This window comes from Mycteria americana, chromosome 10 (genome assembly GCF_035582795.1).
Source record: "Mycteria americana isolate JAX WOST 10 ecotype Jacksonville Zoo and Gardens chromosome 10, USCA_MyAme_1.0, whole genome shotgun sequence".
NCBI classification, from domain to species: Eukaryota; Metazoa; Chordata; class Aves; order Ciconiiformes; family Ciconiidae; genus Mycteria; species Mycteria americana.
Window position 1 is genome coordinate 23,016,734 of NC_134374.1, and position 23,669 is coordinate 23,040,402.

Below are 23,669 nucleotides of genomic sequence, written 5' to 3' on the forward strand. Positions count from 1 at the left end.
TATAAATTGATTCAACAGCCTGGAAAACAAGGTTTAATAGGTATTAGTTTGCCTTCTGTATTTCTTCTGTTATAATCTTTCTTTTTAGATAAACAATCTCATTTTAACCATGAAAACGTTCTAAATCTACGCTACAGCTACTTATCAGCCAGGATGTGTCCATATTACACAGTGCAGTGCCATATAATAAGACCCGAGACAGCCTGCATGCTACAAGCCGTTTAGCCACGCTCGCAATCAGGCTCCCACCGAGGCATACCCCATTTCTGATGTATTAATTCCTCCAGGAGAGCAGGGTGGCCCTGCACAACCGGGCTGCACTACTGCGGTTCCTTTGCTAGCAGTGATTTCTTTAGGGTACGTGGTGCACTGCAAGCACAACCGATGAACCCGCTTCTCTGAAGGCTGACGCATGAATGGGCCAGGTCACCTTCTCTTATTCTACCGATGGCAGACTGTGAAGGTACGAGTCAAATCTTTGAAAGAGACACTTCAAATTTTTTTCTTTCTTTATTAGATTTTTAAGGAGGAGCTGGAATAGCCCATGGAAGAGGCTGAAGAGGCTGCTCTGAACCTGACAATCTCTTTGTTTCTATATTTCTCTGTATCTTTATTTCCATATGTAAACTTTATTAAGAAAGCAAATTATCTATTCTGTATTTGAAACTAAGTGCATTGTTTTTCTCAGTTCCCTTTTGTTCTGGGTAAAACCCCTGTATACTACAATGGGATTTTGATGGATAGGCAGTTTCGTGCATAGAGAGATGAGACGTTCCTTTTCAGATGAGGAGGAAGATATGGGAATAAATGAGGCTGTAATTCCCACATGTAAAAGGCACTAAAATTTTCCAGACTACTAAGAATATTCTGTTTTCTGAAAGTAATAAGGTATTCAGGATATGCCTGAATGTCATTAAATATGACAAACATTGTTGGATTATTCACATTATCAACCACGCTGTCGTACAGGTCAGTAGGATCTGCTGGGTTTTTTGGTGATGGAGTGATTAGTCCTCCGCTCCCAGGTCCTTGAGGCTGTAAACTTTCTCAAGAGGAAATGGGAACAGACGTTTTTGTAGAGTCACAGAAGAAGAGAAACCAGTTCCTCAACAGCTTGCACCTACACCTTTGAACATCAAAACAGAATTTCACTGAAGTCAACCAGAATACAAGAGGGGAGGCCCCAGCCCCGCTACTTTGCTGCTTCCTACAGCATGAGACACCATGCACTGCCTTTGAGACAGTGCAACACTGACATGAAAAAAAACCAGGAAAAGTACAAATTTCAAACTTTGAGACTTCAGTTATCGATCATTAAAATTTATTAACCCATGTATCTTTGTAGGTTAGCCCTCAATGCTGAAAAAAAACCCACAAAAATTCTGTCAATTTAGCTACAACTATCACAGAATTATAATCATACTTTTCGGATACTTGGGACCATTTAGCTTCAGCATTTTATGTGATGGATGATATATGAGCTGCTAAGTTGTGTAGTGAATAGTTTTTGAATATTAGTGGCTTTTTTTTAAATATCAAAAGCTTCGTACAAAGAAACAAAGGAATTATGGCATGTTGGAATTATTATTGTTGTTATTATTACTGTTATTTTTATTTTACAAAAATATGCTTTCCTTCAAATACACCAGTTAAAAGAAAATTCAGTGAAAATATACTCTTTTTATAGAGTAATTTCAAGCTCTCCTTCCCATCTAAATCCCTTCTGCCTGTAACGCCATAGGCTATATGACAATAATGTCAAAAGTCAAACAGCAGCTCTGGCGACTCCTCCTTTAATATGTGAATTTCTCCACACTTTTGCCTGGAGGGCACCTTCATTACAATCACCTTCTAGATTTTAAAACTAACAAAAAACAAGACAGCAATAATAAATACATGCCAATCTCCTAATTGACAGTGTCTAAAATGTCTCCAAAGGTTACAGATGTATAAATAACATGTTGTTTTCTGAGCAATTCATATTTTCTGACCTCTGTGAATAGACACGTGTACACACACCTATTCCATTTTCTGCTCCAGCTCAGCCATCTGCCAGAGATGCTCCATCCTCCAACATATCCTACATCAAAAAGGCACCTTCTACCACACCAGAAGAGGCACTCCACTGAACCGTCATTAAAAATTTTACGGTTTGTATCCCCTCACTGACAACACTCACACGAATAAGCCATGGGATATGTCAGCAAATTCACACAAGCCAAGTCTAGCTATCAAAATATTGCAGAGCAGTCCAGGTGACGGATAAAATAGACAGATTCAAAACTATACAATGTTTTATAGATTATAACATCTCAAAATACACCTGGAAGCAGAATTTTATTTCTTAAACTACTTGTTATAGCCTGTCATATTCTGTCAACTAGAAGAAAAACCTGCTTTGGAAACTACTGTCATATTGACTACAAAAGAATTTTGGCTGTGAAGTTGAACTTGGATCCTATTTGAAGGATCTGAGATAGACCGTAAGCCCAGGGATGACAGCACTCCCTAGCTGACGGTCCCATAAGCCCCAAATGGGGTAGCCGCTTCAGAGACAAGAGTCCTGCTTTCAAACCACCAGACTACTGGTTTGGGATTATTTAGTAAAGGAGTTTGGGCGGGGGGAAAAAAGACACAAAGCAGCTCAACAGTAAGGCTGATAATGCAGCAGGCCAAGGGACCTAGTTAAGGAGCCTGCTCTTATGAATATTTAATCACTCAGATGAAGTGGAACAGCTTTAACTGGAGATAGTGTGATAGATGCAAGGCAGAGACACAGCAGAGGAGATTCAATCTTCTGCTACAAAGGGAGGAGTTTTGAGAAGGAAGTTTACTTCCCACAGAGTGCCCCAATGACTGGGGTGTCCCAAATACAGCAAGGCACAGGCGTCTCTCCTTCCATCTCTTTATCAATCCTAAGTACCTGCTACACGAAGAATATTCACAGCTGGAAATCTTCAGCAAATGTAAGCACTTGCTTCCCACCTGGTAGCAGGCAGCAGCCTCTGGCAGTGACCCAGGGCCCCTCGTGTGGGCACTTCCCAGCACTGGCCAGCTTCCTGAGATAGGTACTGATAAACGTTGCCACTACTGTACGAATGATTACGTCCTCCTTGTTATTCTCATTCTGCTATTTCATAACTTACTGGGTTGTATAATGACTTTATAATGATAATCTCACAATCAGTCATTTAAGGTTTGTTTATCCTTTTGGCAAATAAATTGCTCCTATGATTGAGGTAAGTTGAGAGGAAAAGCAGGGAGACATTTTAGAAACATGACAACTCCTTGATTATTTTGCACCCCCCCCCCCCCCCATTAATTTATGGAGAATATATAGAATAACAACATGAATATAAAAAAACTTGAATACAATCAACAACAAAAAAAAAGTAAAAAAAGTTTCCAGACATATTTCTACATATGTGTGGTTTTCTGTGTGAGGACAGTAAGGTTTTGAGGAACATCCATAATATGCATCTCATTTACTGGCTAATTCTTATGCTATCTCACCCATGCATCTAACTTGCTACTATATTAAGAAGAATCATTAAAAGAACACCACAACATTAATACTGAACTTATTCAAAAGTGCAGTGAGTTTCATGGAAAGGATTCAAAATGGGCCATTTTTCTTCAAAATAAAATGCTTGTTTTAAAATAGTTGAAATTATATTGATTGCTTACTACTGTGGCCTCCCACTCTTTCAGATACGATGTTTAATTTCCAAGTACAGCTGATAATATGAAAAAGCTACTAATAGAACTGTCCATCCCCAGAAATAAATATGGCTATAATAAACAAATACCTAACACAGTAAATAGTACTGTAGTGGTGCCCTCTGCCCCAACAATCGAACATGAAATCCGATTTCCTTGAAATTACAGCCTGAGCTGGCTGTCGTCCGGACCTCCTCATGTTCTGCAGCCCCAATGGCTTCTGAGTGCAGTGTATGGGTCACATCAGGTCCGCTAACAAGGTATCAGGTAACTTTATCGAAGTAATTCAATGCAACGCCTGAAATGTAATGAAGAACACACTTATTCCGATTTCATGACTACCTATCTATTTCAAGAGGATAATCTTCTTCCACTTCCAGTCTGAGGTTAGTTCACTACCTTATATGTCCACTAAGGATTTATAACTTTTTATTATCAGGAATATTTGTTCTAATGCAGCATGTACACAAACACTTTGGAGATGCATATAAATGTATGGCTTTGTTCTCAGCCCTCCTGCCACCAGAAATCTCTGGGCAGCAAGTCCTCCTCAGTAAGAAAAAAAGAGCTCTTAATAGCCATCTTAATGTGACTTTTACACAGAAGGCAGACACACTCCACAGATCTTAAGGTATTCAAAAGATCAAATTAGAAAAAAGCCCTGAATACGTAGAAGTGCTACACAAAATACCATCCACCTGTACTAGGTATGCTCCAAGGCTTCCCCATAACTCATGCCTTCCTAAGGCCGCTGGCCCAGGAGCGCAGCACGCAGAGCATCCCCCTGCAAGCACCTGCAGCTCTCTTCAGTTGTCCTCTTCTCCAGAAACTAGGTTTATATAAAGCAAAGTCCCCCGATGCTATAAAGGCTGGATTTGCTCTCTGACAGCAGGAGCACACATTGCTGTCACTATCAAGAGCATTTTTGGTCCTCTCTGTTCTTGACTGAAACAAAGGTTCTGGAGCCAGGGCCACAGCTGTGACTGTGTCACTCAATAATACTTCACTGATACGTAACATCCATCTATGGGCAACATGACAAACTCTAAAGCCTAGCTCACTATCAGCAACCCTTAGAAAAGAAACCTAGATTTTATGAAGTGCAGCTTCTATGAATTTCTTGGAGGTCTGCCTCAGACACAAATATTGCAAAACTTTCAAAATCACCAATTAATAATTTTTGTTATTAATTTAAATTTTTATCTGTTCACTTACTTTGGCTTAAATCGAAAGCATGAAATAAGCCAAAAACGTCTTTTCTTATAACAGATACCTGTACTGAAAGCAGAAACTTCTGGCTTCTAAGCAGTTTCTTAGTGAAGAAGTGTTTGACGGTAGAATTTGTTGTCCTTGCTAGAAACGACATGTTTTTTTCAGTAATGTATACTGCCTGTACAAATAAAAATTTCAAGCAGTGACAGTCTAAGACTTAGTGGATGAGTTCGAAGAACCTATTCCTTCCCTACATGTATGCACGGTTGCACACCTGGGCACACAGATGCACAACCACAATTTCTCAGGAGCAGGTTTGGTGCTTACGACTGGCTCCGAGCACAGGCAGGGGGAGGCTGAACCCCTGTCAGCGCCTTCCCAGAGATCTCAAGGATTTCTGTAACATGAGAAAACCATTCAGCAACCTTTCAGGATGCATATTTTTCAGATCTTACTGCTCGTAATGAGGTCTGAAGGCAAACTTATTAAATAACTCATAGACATTAAGCATGTCACCAACTGCAGTTTTCAGGTTAATGACTTCGCATCAGAGGTATTACGAATCAGAGAATTCAAAGGGTCAGTTTTAATACCAGTGCTAACTCTAAGGATAAGATCCCTGGGCCTAATCCAAAAGCTTTCTTAGGTCACTGGGTGCCAATCAGCAATTTTTCTCCCCTTTTTATGCCTTTCAAATCTGATATAGCTCAATAATACGGACCTATCTAAAACTCAATTCACAGTACTGGAGGAAAAGTGGAGATGGTAAACTCTGAAGAGACAACCTGACTTTGGAGAGTAGCCACCTTATTTCCGTTTTATTTCGTTCTTATTTGCCAATTCTATTCCACGAACACCTTACTAAAAAATTGGTTCAAAGCCTTTTCAGTAAAGAAAATTTCATTATTTCAGCACGTTTATGTAACTCATAATTTGTAGTGTTTAGACAGCAATACATTAAAGTCACTGAAATCTAATAAATAAAACATATTAATAAATTATATATCAATGTAAGAAACTGTCTTGGTCCAGCTGCCAAGGTAATTATGAAGCAGGTATTTTACTCTTCAGAAAAAAGCATTCTTAAAAATGATTCTGCAAATAAAGTTCTAATATAAATTTAATGTAAAAGATGTGACCTTGGAATACTTCATTAATCTCTCTTGCATAACTGCCCTTGTATTTATAATGTTCGAGCAATGGTTAAACATCATCATAATGATATGAGTCCAGACACTTTAAAAATTAAAGCTCTACCATTACTTTCTATTGACATATATTGTGAATCGAAATGTTTAGTAAGAGTTTGCCTTGGTTTCATGGGTTTGGGTTTGGTTTTTTTTTGGATTGCCCGACTGATGAAAGATCGCATCTACTCTTAGGCCACCATTTTAACAATTGCCAGTTCACTTGCAGGTTAAATTTAACAACAAAAACAACTTGTTGAAAAAGACTTTACCGAGAATAGAGCACTGTGCTTCTTATCTTTCAATATTCTCAGGGGATAGAAAATGTAAAAATAACTCTGAATTTTCCAGTGAACATTTGCACTGTGCACGTCACTTATGGTTTTTAGAAAAAGAAACCCTTGCAACCTTTAAACCCAGGTATTATTGCATCCACTGCTTATGAAATGGCCCCTGGGTCTCTAATATACCCACTTAGATACCAAAAGGAACATGACTTCACTTCTAATTTGGGGAGTTTTTCATGCATCTCAAGAGGAGATTCATGAGCACGTTCATGAAGAAAATTGCTTTTTTCTCCTTATATCTTTAACATGCAAGTATTGATACGTCAAAGAACAGCATGGTGAACATTTGAAGTGTTGGCACCTATCGTACACTTTGTATACACGCTGCGTGTTACAGCTTCGTACTCTTCGTTCTCTTTCTTTTTCCTCGCGCTCTCCATCTGGATGCTTTCAGATTAATTGTTGAAAAGTCCTCTCTCTGGAGGACACCCCTGCCACCGGGGCCTGTTGCTGTTTCAGGTGTTCTGCACCTGCTCGTTCTCCTCCCCTCACATCATGAGTAACCCAGTCCTTTGGCAATGATTAATTTAAACAGCGTAAAACCCCTTTTCCGCTAATGAAATACAATGAATAAATATAGTTATTCTTTCATTACCATAGTCTCTGGCCATCTGAAAATATTTCACTCAGCTGACAGAAATGATGCAAAATTCCCATTTCCTTGAAGTAATAAAGGGAAAGGTGTTCTTTAATAAAATGAAAAGGGATAGCTGCCAGATGCACGGTTTTGGAGACTACCGTCTACTGGAAACACGAGACGTAGCCCTTGAGTCCAGACTCGTGCTCTGAAGATGCAGACAACTGGGCTAAAGGAGGGTAGCGCTGCCATCAAGCAGCTCTGGGAAATTCAGAGCAAATCATTTTCTCAACAAATACAATCTTTATTTCTACTCAAAGACTGCTTGAACAATGGCCAAGTCTGAAGATACTGGTCATTTACAAAATTTTCCTATGAAATTTTACTCCGGTTCACTTAGGGTGGAGCGCACCTCCAGCACCACAAACACCCATGTGAACACCCAGTCAAAGCACGCCGTGGTCCCTCGGGGCCTGCACGTCCTGCTCGCCTCCCGCTACAATCAGAGCAGAGGGGCCGGGCTGGCGTGTGCCCGGGTCTCACCAGGGCTCAGGGCACGTCACCGGTCCAGGAGGTACAGCGCTTGCGCAGCCCGTGGGTGCGTACCATTCCTGTCTGCAATAATAACCAGTGGTATTAGCTGGGGGAGCGATCTTCCAAAATACCAGGCTTTGGCCAAACTCTGCTCCCACTGGGGAGATCATGACCATTCCCACTGATTTCTGTGGCCAGAGTTGGGCGAGTGCCTTTTGTTACTCCATCCTGTATGAGGAGTTTGAAATATTTCGTGTCATGCAGTCAAACAGAATAACTGTACTGGCATTTAAATCTGACTGGAAGGCATGGCCAAAATCTCTTCTGGCTCGCTTAACCTTCCTAGTGCCAGAATTCATATGGAGGTTTCTATAAAGCCTATACAGTGCTGTGTCAAACACAATCCTTTCCCATACAATAGAGATTTTTTCCAGGATATATACTGAAGCAGATGAATTTTAAATTTAGTTTCTGTGAGCAATTGTGCAGGTAAAATGTAACTGCTTAAAACCAGACATAGGAAGTAAGCACAATCAGGAAGAATTTGTGTTTAAGTTTCTGTAAACATTTGGGGCTATGTTCTGGGGGGGATTTTCTAACTCTGTTTCCTTTCACTAGCAATTTCAAAATAAAGTACAGATTACTCTTCATATGGTTTCCACTCACACCCTGACATGGATGCACAGGCAAAATGCTTGTGCGCCGTAACGGTTAAAGACGTTTGACAAAACTATAACAACGTATTTTGTATAAAAAAATAAAACTGCAGACCCATAAAGATGTTTGAGTTTGTTGTCCTCTAATGTTAAGCCTGACCATACTTCCTAAAAAGATGATGAAAGGATGCAGAGTAATTGGGATTTAACGGCATTTCTCCTTCAAAAAGCTTAAAGGTATGGGCTGTAACTGGGCTCTAACCCCTCTGCGCCGGAACAGCCGCTACTTCTGTAAATTCTGCCCCACCAACGTATGCAAACAGCTCAACATAATTGGAACAACCTCGTATTAACTGTCTTTTAAAGAAAAACTGTTAAGCTATATTCTCTTCAGCCCTAATTACCTTGAAATTACTTTGATGAGAACAAAGTGGCAGATTTTTGTCTGGTGCTGAGATCACTTAAAATGGGACATGGAAAACAAAAATTGTGTATCCTGAGGGATATCACAGTATTTGCCTATAATAATTACAATAACTTTTATTGGTTTTTATGCTAAGATTTCACGTAGGTAGTACTACTGCTAAATTTCAGTTACTTAATTTTCATTTGTTGCTATCTTAATTGTTACAGAGTGCTCAGATTTGTAAAGTTGTATCAAGGTGTATAACACAAAAACATGTTCAATATATGCCTTCAATAATTTCTTTGTTGTTTGAAAACTTCCAACTTACAGCAAAGCTGGCATTTTATGGCCTGCAGAGCTATAAATCATTTTTAAAATCATGATGATATTACTCAAAACAGATGTGAAAACATATGTTTGCCACGGTTGTATAAACCGCTTACTTGTCATACTTAATAAATGTTGATACTTTTATTTTAACTACATTCCTTCTTAATAACTTTGAAAATCTTTTCCACGGTAAATATGTTTTGCCTTAGTAAAAGTAATGGCAGGTTTGGAAAAACAAAGCTCGTTCTGTATACAAATCACATGTATATTTTTTGCTGAGCAACCCAGCACAGACCACACTCTTCAGTGACTGTCCACATCTGACTATGAAAAACATTCAACATGTTCGAGGTGCGCCAGAGCCCAAAATAATTATACACAAGAGAATATTAATAGTATTAGGAACAAAGAATCTACATGGGAGCGAGACAAGTCACCGAGGAATAACACCACTTGTACGGGGTGACACAAGGCCCAGCACACACAGGCTGGGGATTTTCAGAAGCAGCGTCCTGGCCCTGTCCCACTGGCGCAGTCCATCAGCTACTGGGTGCTTGTATCCTGTGAAACAGAGATTCCTACAGGGACTGTCCTATAGGCCTGGCACACTGCCAAACGCAGAATCAGCTTGGAATTGTTGGATATACAACGTTGGTGCCTTTAAAATGTCAGCGTTTGTCCCATTATAATGTCATCAAAAGGTTTCAGTTCTGGAGCCGTGGGATTACTTGAAAATTACCTCTTTATTTGACAAAAAGGAATAATTTCTCATTCGCATATTTTCAGAGAAAAACTTGACCTGTGCAGACCAAGTAGAAAACCAGAAACATTATTCTATCTTAAAAATGGTAATTTAAAATGTCTCATGATTTCGAAGCACTTTTTTTCTGATGCAGGTGAATCTCTGAACACTAATTTCATCCTAAAAAAAATCCTGTAAGTGCATGCAGAAGTAACACATGTCTAAAGACCTATTTCCCAGTATATAATCAACTGAAGGAAGATAATACTATGCAAATATGTAGACCAGGAAATGAATAAACCTATAAAACTTTAATCTTAAGGTGAATTATGGTACACAAAATGTTAGCATCAGATCTTTGCAATTTTGTACATGTTACAAGGAACGTTCAGTGATCACAGGAGCCTGGGATTGGGTTCACAGGTGGTGGGGTTTAAATTATTTTCACGCTTTTGGGGATTTCCGAATTGTCTTTTCTGATTCTTAAACTGTATCTTCCTTCATCCGCCCTGAGTGGCAGGACTGCTACCACCAGTAACTACGTGATTTGCATCTTCGAACCCCATAGGATATTGTATTGTTTCTCTGAAAAATGACTAAACATGTGGCAATAAACCATGCACAGTTCAACAAAATTAAAATCAACTACACTTTCAGATTTAGATTAAATACTCACCTATGTAATTACTACAGAAATGTAATTTTTTAATCTTAGGAATGAAGCTATGGTTGATAACTGTTTGGCCTCTGGTGTTGGTCCATAGATGCCAACAGGAGTCAAGAGGGAAGGATTTAAGCATGATGATCCAGACAGAAAATCATCTCAGAACGGCACAAAAGGGCTCTTTTGGGGTTCATGAGGAAAGTGCTTATAAGCCTAGGGAAACCAGTGAACAGAAAACAGCTCCTTCTGCTTTCAAGAGGAGAGAGAGTTGAGTACGAAAATACAAAATATAGGAAGGAAGTTTCAGGCTCTTCCTACCCATAACTGGATCAGTCGCAGATGTCTAAGGAATAGAGCTGATCATACAAAACCATGAATCTGCTCAAATAATTTTATATAACTCTGGAACCACAGGGCACATGGAGCCTCCAAATTCTCTTGAGTAGCTTGTAAAATTGTCTATACCTGCCTTTTTAGTTTTCTCAGAAAATACATTAAATACAGAGAATGCAATCATTTACACAGGCCTAAGATGTATGAGTTTGTCTGATTTTTACAGATAACCTAAAATCACCTCAATCAAAATATAGATCAGTTTGTGTTTTCATTTATGATAAAATGTTCATATTTGCTGTAGACTTATAAGTACATTTAGCTTATGTTGTCTCCTCTTTTGGTCACTTCCTTCTCTTCCTTTTCTTCACATCTTTTTCACTCCTAAACGTTACTATGTCCTTCAGCACATGCCTTTGCAGTATTTTTCCAGTATTCACTTACTATCAGCTTTCTTTTATTTCTTTAACTATATCCCATCTTCTTTTTTTGCAGACACTCATTTTGTATGGTGCTTTCTGCACGTACCGCCAGAATAAACCTCTTGCCTATTAAGATGATTTATTTTTTTGTTATATTTGCAAGGAAACAAAATGGCTGCTTCTTCCTCGATGTGCAGCCACAGATGCCACGTGCTCTCTGTCACTACACCACTTCCCCAGGGCTTACCCACGTACGCCAGCGTCTTCCCTTTCTCCAGCACCCAACCACCACTGCAGGGAGAACCGAGCAGAGGCGGCACTTCCCTGCCTACAGGACAATCACAACCGGCCAAACGTCACTTCTTCCCTCGCTGCCTCTCACTTGTGAGGTAATGTAGTATTATTAGATGCAAAAAAAGGCTTATTTCCCTCACCTACGTACCAGCATTAGAGTAGTCTGCACACACATCCGCTGGAGGCAAAGAAACAATACCATGTGACTAATCAAGTATTTGCTACGAACTTCATAAATAATTGAGTCAAAAGACTGGCAAAATATTAGCCCCATGCTATATAAACAGAGAGAAGCAAAGATCTGATTGTTTACACTTCCTAAGGAGAATGCCATGTAAATTCACTGGATACATTATTCATTGCAATTAGGCACTTAGCTCTCTTAAATTTGTAATATTATGCCATTGCATATGCAGAATACTAGAAAAAGGAATAAAACACATAGGAAGTGTAATTAAATGCCCGAGATGGAAAACAGTCTGTAATTTTACCTTTCTCCTTTTGTATTTTTTTTAGGCTGGTCCCAGTTTCTTGATCAATGAGTTCTCCTTCCCTGCTGTTGGTCAGCATAGCTAAAAAAAATCAGAGTGCACAGCTATATAACACTGTCAGTACAAAAATGTCAGAAGAGAGGAAAATATTAAATTATATTTCCTCTTTGACGATATTTTGGTATTTTAACATTTATTTATACTATGTAAGTTCTAAAGCAATTGACAATTTTTATTGTCCATAATCAACCATTTCGCTGTCCCAGTTCAGCACTTAGAGCCAAGTAAAATATGCAGCAAAAGCAAATTTGCTCAAGTTGATGAAACAAAGATACCAAGATAGAACCCAAATTACTACCGAGATGAATGTGATTTCTTATGAAATGTTCAAATTAACTAATTAGAAAAGTACTTCACAGAAATCATTTTGGGGAAAAATACATTTAAGGATTTAAGTATTGGTAACTATCTATAAAGCAGCAAGCTTATAAAAAAAACAGATAGACAGATAGTAACCCGAATTCATAGATGACAATGAAAAAACAATACGCTGTAGTGTTGAAATTCTTGACTTAACACCTGCAAGATCAGTGAGAGGTGTTAAGTTTATGATTTCAGGATGCCTATTTCCTTTGTTCTTATTTGATTAGAACATTTCCTTCTCTGCAGTTAACCAATTACAGAATTTGAAGTTACGCCAGTGAAGACACTTGTTAAAAAATTCATCACCATATTTTAAGGAAAGCTTTTTTTTTTTTTTGAAATTGCAAAAGTAAAAAAATATATATATTTATATTGATACAAAGTATATATACATGACTTTGCAATAGTAAGCGTTAGACTTCAACACAGAGAGATGTTTGGTTCAACATAAATAAAACCTAGTTTTCTTTAAAAAACTTTCAGCGTAATTTCTGGAGCCCAGAGGCTTGCAGCGTGTGCTACTACTATTAATAAAACAAGTTACAGTAGCTTTCAAAAGCTACAGTGAGGACAAAAGTCCCTTTTTCACTGTTGCTACAGGAAGTTACATTTCTTGTCCTGTCTATTTCTAGCCCTATTTTACATGTGAAAAAGCTGAGGGGAATCTACTTTCTAGTCTCTGCCCTGTGTGTGCATACATTTAGGCAAAGTAGTTCAGGTTCCATTGACTAGTCTGCGTAGAGCCAACTGTGCTATGTAGTGCCACGGTGCTGCTGCATGGACCAGAGTCAAAACTGCAAAATCCCAGCAAGCAGCTGAGTAGTTATTTGATGGGTGTGAAGTCTACACTGACTTACATGGACTGCACTGTTTTTGTAGTTTAAATCTATCTCAGCAATGCCTGCATAGGCTCCAGTCACTGTGAAGACAACAGTGTTGACATACACTGACGTGAAGACATGTTAATTGACTTGCCCTAGATCCCTCTTGGAAGCACCAAGAATAGGATCTAAACTTCCTCTAGACTGAATTAGCATTTTAAACACAGGATCGATAACGCACAGGCTGTGAAAGCTGTGGTGGAGAGATCAAAAAAAGCAAAAAGCCCTCAGCCTCATGCTGATGCGGGAATGTGTGGGCATGAGGAGGTTTTTGTAACGGAAAAGCCATCATATAATCTGTGACTTTTCTGATATACATACAAAGAAAAAGATATCTTGCTATTTTTCAATTCCAGGTGCCTTCAGAGGCACTTTCTTACACCAGCACGCAAGAGAAGTTGGTCGTACCAGAGAATGGGTGATATCTGCTGTGCATGGGTGGATACTGGCACAGAATGACTCTGTGGGGCTGGGCTCTGCATAGTGATGAACCTAATAAAACAAATTATACTGACAAACTTTCTGAGTTTTTTTAGCAAGTGAGTGCTTTCGTGAGTTTCCCAGCAAAGAATTATTTTCCTCAACAAACTTCTACTATTCTTGAAGTCAATAACTGCGAAGGGGTGTGAGGCTGCAGAGCACTAACCAATTCTGTCTGGTGTGTTGTCCAACTGGGACGGCGAGCTGGACACACTGCTGCTCTGATGGGAGGAAGCGTGGCTCCCAGGCCGCTGACTGTCTTCTAGAGACGGAGCTGGAGAAGGGCTGTCTTGAATCCTTTCCTTGAAACAGAAATAAAACAAGGTCTGTGCAATTTGATTCATGAACTTCACTGAAGTTCAACGAAAAAATTGAGTTGGCTAAAATAGCAATAACAAATGGTCTTTCTGAGATAAATAGTGAACAGAATTCACATTGAAAGAGCAGTATAGTCTTCTATAGCCAAAAAGAGTATAGCCTTCTACATGCAATGTATCTGGACACAGCTCGTCAGCCTTTATGTCATGACATAGCATTTGCCACCTCCTCTTTTTGTTTCTTGGTAACTTTTTATTTTCTGACTTTTTCACTCATGGGAACATAAATAATGTTTTTTCATGTTGTTTTCACAAACTACTTTAATCTACAGATAGTAAAATTGACATATATGAGTGTCATTTCAAATAAATAATTCAGGTTTGGACTAAACAGTCACTAAATGCAGTCAAATTTGTAAACTCACTACAATCTGTACCTGAATAAATTACATCAATATCTTCTCAGGGTAGCGCCCAGATGTATTTTAAAAGCTGTGGCACTGCTAAGAACTTCACTTTTGCATGAAAAGCACCACTGGCTAACAAAAATAAGAACGTGCTTGCAAATTCTTACGTGTACATTTGCACACAAAACTGATATTAACCTCTAATTTAAATATACATAGTACTTTAAGTAAGGAGAAGAATAAGGAGAAGAAATTATAAAAAATTAGCAAAATGAAATTCTGCAGTTCTGTGTATCTATACTTGCAGATTGCCTGAAGATGCCGTGGAGTTTTCATCAGTAAAAATCTTTAGGAACAGGTTAGACAAGCGTGGCATAAGTGATAAATTCATCCTGTCTTGAGGAAGGCAAGAGATTATATGACCACTTGAGATCCCTTCCAACCCAGTGATTCCACATGTGTAATTTTTCTGAATTAATTCAAAATTCCAGTACCCTTCATTCCTGTTCCCAGGACTAACAAAAAATGAGACTCTTCTAAAAGGGACAGATCATGGCCTGAGAGAATCTAGATATTCTTATCTTAAAATCCCTTCTATGTTTTAAATTCTCTATTACAAGTTCTCAAAAGTGTAGTTCCAATGGAGAGACACTAACAAGGAGATGCCTGAATTCACAGAATTCCAAAAACTGCATCTTTGAAGTTGCCCTCATCCCTGGCAATCAGCTGTTCCCGGTGGAAACTCAGAACTGAAATAGTACTTACTTTTTTTAAAACGGGAGATCCTCTTGCCCCCACCTCATTAAAAATCACAATTACAGTGTAATCTGGGGAAGTTGTCTCAAAGGAACTTCACAATTTTTCTGCCTTTCTAACCTATTCTCAAAGATTTTTCATGAGGAGTATGCAATCTGGCTACTTGGTGGCAATTTACCATGTGCTTTTGAAAATAAACTCAATAGTATCTGAACTTTGTATGCAGTTTTTGCTAGACAGTATCCTAAATCAATAATATAGCTTTAGGAAGAGAATGGTAGATTCTAATAGTTTTTCCATTATAAATAGCTAGCATAATAGCTGCTGTTCATAACCTATTGAGGCAATTCATTAATAACACTGGCAGTAAGATCGGCATTTTAAGAATATTCTGTTACCCATTAAAACCATCCCTCTAAACCACACTCATCTTCACAGATACATTTGAGAATGATGCAAAGGGAACGTGAGATTGGATCCTCCCAATCGCAAGGGGTGGCATTTGCCTATTCCAATCACACCAGCTGAAAACGTAGCATTGAATGTGTTTTTAATAGGATAGTTATTGTACATTAAATAACAACTGAGCCTCAAAATCATGTAACAGATGTGTATCTATTACATAGCTGTTAATCCTCAATGGATCTGTTTTCACCAATTATCTGTTATTTAATGAACATACAATAACTAATAAATCTTAAAGGGAGACTTTTAATTGCAGTATTTTTGAATGCTAATTAAAAATGTTTATTAAGTTTTAACAGATACGAATCTATTATGTTGAGTCACGAGTTCTTAAAATTTTGAAAACTGAATGGTTTTAAACAAACAAATTTTCAAATTCTGGGGGGAAAAAGTCAGTCACTGATCTTAAAGTCTCCTGTGTTTTCTTCTTCTCGGTCTCCAAAAGAGTGGTTTTAGAGGTTGCTGAGATGAGCGGAAGAGTAAAAGAGAGCCATGACTTACTCTGTGGATGGGTTGCTTATTAAGTTACTTTTAAAAGAAGTCATACTCTTTCCTCAAGAAGTATTCTCCTAAATAAATGATGAATCATATACATGCAATCCTGAGCTTATAAATACTATGTGACTTTTATCTTTGTGTAAATAATAGCTTCCAAACAGGTAACTGCCAACAGGCTACAACTCTGACTATAATTTTATTTGCCTGGATTTCAGTTTTAACAGTCCTCTTTGGCACTATTTGCTCTCTTTTTACTATAGAGAGTACTCAATTTACAATTAAGATATCATTTTGAAATGATTACTTTTACAGAAGAGTACATAGTTTAAGTAAATTTCATTGTCTATTGCAACCATGAAAATGAATAGCCAAGGAGAGGACATGCCAACTGTTCTGCAAAAAAACCCTATGAACAAATACGACTATGAATTAACACTTAGATATCACACAAACAGCCATATATGTCATCTTAAATGGGAGTTATCTGAGTAATTCAAAAGCTGATGATTTGGAAAAGCAAAGTATTCGAGCTCCTTCTGGTAACTGCATTTCCCATTGTCTCTTGCTATAAAACAATCTCTGCTTCAAGTAATTTGCCTTCAAACTCAGGGCCTTGGTTTGAAATGTTCAGGCAGAAATAAAAGTGTCAAATAATAATGTCATTCTTAATCACACAGTGAATCACTTTCTAAGAGAATTAGTTGATTATGTCATCTAACATCTTACCAGTTACAAAAATTTACATATACAGGGAAGATACACTTTTCCCTATAAGCAACAAAGGAGCTGAAATTTTCTCTGTATCATACGTACTACAAATAAGAACAGAGTATCATCACGTAAGACTGCATATGGATCAAGAAATTGTCTATTTTGAAATGTTTGTGTGGAAAGGTAATGCTGAATTTCCCCTACTAAAATGAATAACACCATGAACTGACTCTTTTTTTTGCAAGTAAACAGATCCATTTTTCAGTCCTGTAATCAGTATGCATCTATTTAGCTACTTAACAGCAATGTGCTCTGGTTCATTAGGTAGCTACTGTTGTGTTTCAGCCTAGTTAAAATTTCACAGCAAGTTAATCTATTTTATTACAAATGAGAACACAAGTGATAATGTCCTCACCATTTTCCAAACACAGGGTTAACAGTATTTGTAACAAATCAATGAGGGCATTTAAATAGGAAAATTGCAAATCTAAAACCTTAACATTTTTTTACACATTGATGACTTCATTTTATTTGTCACCTATGTATTTTACAACCTAGTTACTTTTCATATATTTTATATTTTTCCCCTCTTGAAAATAGCTCAGTTCCCACCGGCACACTGCTATGCTGCCTGGTTCTACAGTAGATACACTCACAGTAATAGAGAAGCACTTCTAAATAAAGTAATGTTTTCTCCATTTGTATTTCTTCCTATTTCATAATTTGCAAGATTCATATTCCAGGTTATAATGTAATGAATTATACATATAAAATTTACAGATTGTGAGAATTTTATGAAAAATGAAAATATTTCACAAGATCTCACCTATTTATCTAACTATAGTACCTACTTTATCTTATCTTTTCTCTTCCCTTTACAGAGCTGTAACATAAATTCTCAAAAAAGACTTTTGCAGTATTTAATCCTTTTGAAGGGTAATATATTTCTGTCTCACTAAAGATCAGTGTCTTGCTTTGGCTCAGAAAATGTAGCTACAAAGCTTGACATTGTTAATTTTAGTTGTGATTTAGGTTAACGGCACTAAAGTCATCGACTCATCCAATTTCCAGATACATCCTTGATTTCACCTCAATATCTCTTTTCTATCCCCTGCGAGGTAGTATTCCACACAAATAATATGAAACACTACATAACAGTTGCATCAATGCCAGTTCTATTTGCAATATATATGAACAGCTTACCTATTTTTGACATAATCATCTTGACCTTAATTCCTTACCTCTGATTTTTTTATAGTATTGATCTTCATTTTGTGTCAAGAGTTTAGAGAAATGATGCTGCTGGATTTTCCTTTATTTTTCTTTATTCTTAGTTCTAATCTAGCTGTAATTACTCTTCCAAATGTTAATCTATTAATGAGTTCCTAGAGGATTTAATGGCATTTCACTGCTGACAAGCAGGTTTTGGAAGTTTGTCTGAGTCCTGGATATTTTATTCAGACATTTATCTTGATATTTCATATTTAATTGAGGTGCTGCTTCTGTACTCTACAGGGCTCTGCAGTAGCAGGAGAACTGGAATTCTCCAAACCTCACTGATGAAACGGAGAGGAAGGAAAAGTGGGGGTTCTACTGTCTTTAGGTCTAGACTAGAGTTTTCAACTATTGTAGGAAAGATTCAGAGCTGATGACCGTGTTGGAAAAACAGCGAGTGCACAGGCTCCGGCAGAATACATTTTCCAACGTTAATTTGCACACTACTTCCCCACTGGGATGTTTATTGTGCCACACCTCGATCTCCCAGTGCTTGCCAAATCACCACTCGGATTCTCAAAATGGACTACACAGTTAAAAATTCTAGAAACCAGAGTCTCATTTCTCTGGAGGGGCCTGTAGAGCCAGGAGCAGTCAGCCAGTAGACTGGCTGCAGACCTCCTCACCTCCTATCCAAAACTACCACAATTTCATGCCTGTGGTATCGCTGCTCCTACCTCCCTGGCTGAATTCCACCCTCAATAGGAGGGAAGAATAAGAAAAGTTAGCACAATTTCAGTTAGCAAAGAAGTGAATTGCTAACATTTTTTTTTTTTTAGTTAATGCTAAGACACATATTTCTTTCCAATTGACCTTAGTTGATACTAATACTATTTGAATTCTAATAACAAATACATTTTTAATAATGTTCTAAAGTTTACAGTCCTTAACTAATGCATTATTGAGAAAAGCAATACGTAATTGGAATGTAGGCTTTTCAAAGAAAAAGAATACTCCTGTCACAGTAAGCAGGAGCTGTGCTAAATCTGAAATAATACCGGACAGTGGCTGACAAGAAATACGATGGTTATAGAGTTACTGTTTCTGGGCAAGAGGACAGTGGTTAGGTTTATGTTTTGAATCATCTCAGTCTGGAAACGGGCGCACGCAAAGAGTATGGATAACTTGCTGGTCTTCTGAACTACTTATAGTATCTCCAGTTGCTGTAAGAACTGGAGATGAACAAGGTAAACAGCTGGTCTAAAAACTAAGATAGGATCTGTATGTCTGAAAGCCAGCTGGATCCCATTCATCTTTTGTAGTGTATCGGGAAGTCATTCACTTAAAATATGTACTTTGCAATTTAAAATGCAATTTTTTTCACTGTGTACATATAGTTGTTTCAGTTGTAGTCAACTGGCAATTAGTTTCCCACCAAATTTAAGAAATCATAAAAACTCTTCTACGTTTACTGATTTTTAATACCAGATGTTCACTTGCTAATTCCATTACCTTGTGACTACTTCCTATCAATTCATTAATTGCCAGCTGCTCAGCCAAACAGAACACCACGGCTAATCAGATGGCATTGGTAAACAGCCAAACAAGAGCCTCCTTCTTCACCATTTCTTAACTTAGCAGTCACTGTGAAAACTATGGCAACCTTCACTCGGATATTAAGATTTTACCTTTACATTTTACTTTGAATCTGAAAGTATAATATTGACTAAAATTGGAAAGGATCTTGCAGTGGAAACTTTCTACTTGTAGCCCTCCTATGAATTGTTTCACCCAGTGCTGCTACTGAATGAAAGACAGGCACTCCCAGGACTAATGATGATAATGCTGTATCTAATCTACGTTATAGCTATATTAGTTATTAAGTACAAATGCAAACGACTAAGCCAATACTAAAAAGATCTGAGCCAGAACTAAAAGCTAGTATGTGCTTGGCCTAACAATATTCCCTTGCAAGCTTTGCAAAAAAAGAGATGCACTTGCTTCTTACTGTGTTTTCTTCCACTTGCAAGTTTAAAATAAGTATTCATTGCTTATTCTTTAACCTAGCAACTAGGTGTCTTGGTGTTAACAAGCAAGGCATTCTTGGCATTGCAGGGAGAGGGATATGCTCCCTTCAAAGGAGGAGAGATGAGAAGGATATTTAATGCAATTTGTAGGGACCTGAACATCTCCCAGCATAGTAGTTTCTCTGTATCAGTGATTAAAAAGATACAAAACTGAACACTCACTTCTCCTTTGCTACAGATACAGCCACAAAAATCAGCCTTATAAGAAGCAAACTTAGACTACTCTGTCTCACATGTCACTCCCCTACCATATTCTAGTACCCATTTCAGCAGTAAGCTGCCAGCAATGAACACACGCTATGAAACAGGACAGAATCAATCTAACAAGAAAAATAACATAAATTTTATGGAATTTTTATTTTATAAATCTTGTAATATTGTGAGAACAATTCAGCAAGAACTGAATGCACAGAGAAATATGAAATTAAATGTTATAAGTTCTGTAACGAGAAATGTTTTTATACTGAGACGAATTGTTTCAGAGTATTCTGAGATGGCCACATTTTTCTGGCTGTCAGGTAAATATTATGAATGTGAGTTGTACAGCACACAGAAAATAGCACCTCTCAGCAATAATTACACAGCCCATCTGTATTCTCTTTAGGGAATTTAAAATCATGTCATAGACATCCTTTACAAATGCTTTAACAATCCCACAAAATCAGGAGAAGAACAGAACACAAAGAAAAGGAGACTCAAAAATCTCTACTGCATGTCTAGATCACACTGTACAAATAATGCTTTGTTCTGTTTATCAGTAGACCAAAATATTCAGACAGAAATTGTGTAGAGTTGATGTGAAGTACAAGATTTCAGTTTCCCTACCAAAACAAACCATTGCATTTAACCTAAAATGTGTCCCTCCTCCCCCCCCTTTTTTTTGTGTGTGTGTGGGAAGTGAGTGGGTTTTGGTTTGTTTCTGAAGTACATTGGGGTGAAATTATGAAAGAAATATTTCAAATACAAAAATAAAAATGCTTTGAGTTTTTTTGGAAACAAAGCATTTCTATTCCATTTTCACTTATTTTCTTTGGGTTTTCCAGCTGCATTCAAAAAATGTGCCATTTATTCCTAATTGGGTCCTGGATAAGAGCAGAAAGAATAACAGAAAAAAGAATAAGAGAAAAGTAGGAATACAGCAAGCATGAGGGAATGACGATAGAAGAAAAATGGACAGCAGGAAACCAATTTGCAGAAATACTCCTCCTCAGGAGAAGCACATCTCTCAGCAGCTCAGAAGAGGTTGTTGGAGGGCCAGAAGGAAAGGGAGAGAGAACGACGAGAAGGAGGAGAGATGGAGGAGGAAGGGTGAGCCATGAGCAAGAGGGGCAAGGAAAGTGCAAAATATGTAGGGTGAACAGAACCAGGAGCAAGGAAAAACTGGGAGGAAAGGGTAAAAGAGCCTCTCAAATCTCTCAGATAAAATCTTGCCTCATTACTCTACTCTCAGTACTCGTTTGATGTGTAACACGAAAGAAGCTTAAGGCCCCTGGTTTGGATTTGGTTCCCACAATTTCAAGCCCACCCTAGCCACAGCATCTCCCACCAACCTGTTCCAAAGGACATCTGTGGCCTTTCAAAAGTGGCCTTTCAGTGCATATACGGAGACACGCATAGTTGCGGCTCCAGAAACTTGGCTCTTGCCAGCCCTTCTTGTACTTTCCTAACCCTAAACCTCCCCCCGCCGCCTTTTGGCTGAAATTGTGTAAGCTAATACGTTTTTCAGTCATATAAGCCCCTTCTGGCTTAATCTGTATAAACTGAGACTTTAGGCTTGATGACGCTACCTTAACACTCCTGATGCCTTCATTGTACATAGCTTGAGGATCTGCAGCTTGAGGCCTCGTTCCACTATGGACAGAGGGTTGCTATATGGGCATGGGCTGATTCCGAGGTTCAGATGTACTGTCAATGAACAGGAGAGCTATTGCTATTTTTGCTGGGACACCTCTTTGAGTATTTGCCATCCACATGATGTGCTGTGAGGTCTTGACTCCTTTGGAACCAATTTAATTTAAATGATCTGTTAAGATTTAGGTGTGCTTTCAGCATTCTAGTCAATTTGTGTTCTCAGCATATATCTTAACAGCTCCTTTATGATAAATTGTATAATATGCTGTGAATGCATATTAATAGTCATATTCATTATAGATCTACTGTAAAATCTTAACATCATGTAGTTATTGCTCTCTGGAGTTGAGTTGTTCTACAAACTTCAGTGAAAAATCCTTTCTCTTCTGTATAAAGGGCCCACCCAAACTTCACTTCTGAAGACCTAAAAATATCATCACGGAGTAGATTTTTCTGAGTTTGAGGAGCAAAATTATTGGATGACAGTAAACTCCTACATTTATTCACTGCTGTTTCTAGCCTACACCATGATTCAAGTGTCCTTCAGCTAAGTTCCACCCCAGACTGGTCCTCAAGACCAGGCTGGCAAAGCATTTTACACCTAGGCCAGTAACTGGATTGCAGAGTTCATCCAGCTGAAGAATAACTCTGGAAAAAGAGAACTAACAGGAGAATAGACGCAAGAGGGAGAAGAGAGAGGGTGGTGAATCAGTGTTGCTGTCAAATTTTGGTTTTGCCATATGACACCCTCAATTACAGATTCTTCAGAACCATTTGAGCCAAGTTTCAAACAGAGCAAGCTCTTTCAGCTGCACAGTAAACCCCTGAAAGGCTGGATTTATTACAGGGGCACTGTCGGAACCGTAGCTGTAGCACTGCTAGCGGGTGCTGCTATAATCACATCAGATCATATTATAGATGGCTAAGAAGGTTTTGCGAGCCTGGCCATTGTGCCTGCCTAATTTATAGTGTTCCTGTCAGGAAGAAATCAAGTTTCATAGTTATGACATTTCTTTCTGGAGCACTAAATGTTAACTTTGCTGATCATGCATATCTTGGTAGAACAGCTTATTTCTAAATGGCAAACGTGATATAAAAAGCATAATGACTTCATTCAAAACCTTTATAAAGCAGCTGATTCTCACACCTATAGAAAACAGGCCAAGTGGTATTTTAGTCATCAGAGTATGGAAATAGATACACACTCAATATATTCGATTCATTTCTCCCATTTTAAGTAATGTCATGATGCTAGAACTGCAGTCTATCTAAAACTAGTAATTTTTTGTACTTATTAAATGCACTTAAATAATGTCATATAATGAAAGTAATACTGCTGATAGGTAACAACAGCAGCAATGCTTTTCTTTTACATGTTTCGTTTTGTACAAGGATTTCATCTTAACTGATCGTCATTCAGAGCTAGATGATTGTACGTAAGGGAAGGAAAGGACAAAAGGAGCCTCACACTGTCTGTAATAAAATTCATCTACAGTTTCAGCACTCAGAACAAACGAGAGAAAGATGCAGCATCACTTGACAGGTGAGAGTAACACAGCAATGGATGCACACTTTGCCTCTGTCACATTAGCTGCTGGTGTATCTTCCTCTACATCATGTAGAGGAAATAATTCCCACTAGAGTGCTAGTGAGACCTACTGTT

General features: G+C 38.1%; 1 protein-coding gene across 3 annotated transcripts in view; it reads right to left on the reverse strand.

Moving 5' to 3' along the window:
• The window catches only part of DACH2 (dachshund family transcription factor 2), a 315,443-nt gene that overhangs the window by 43,638 nt on the left and 248,136 nt on the right, over nucleotides 1-23,669 (reverse strand). For all 3 annotated transcript variants that reach the window (XM_075513257.1, XM_075513256.1, XM_075513258.1), the window contains 2 exons: nucleotides 13,866-14,001; nucleotides 11,916-11,996 (listed from right to left, as the gene is read on the reverse strand). In XM_075513257.1, coding sequence (XP_075369372.1) covers nucleotides 11,916-11,996; nucleotides 13,866-14,001 — 217 coding nt within the window. The remainder of the gene's footprint in view (nucleotides 1-11,915; nucleotides 11,997-13,865; nucleotides 14,002-23,669) is intronic.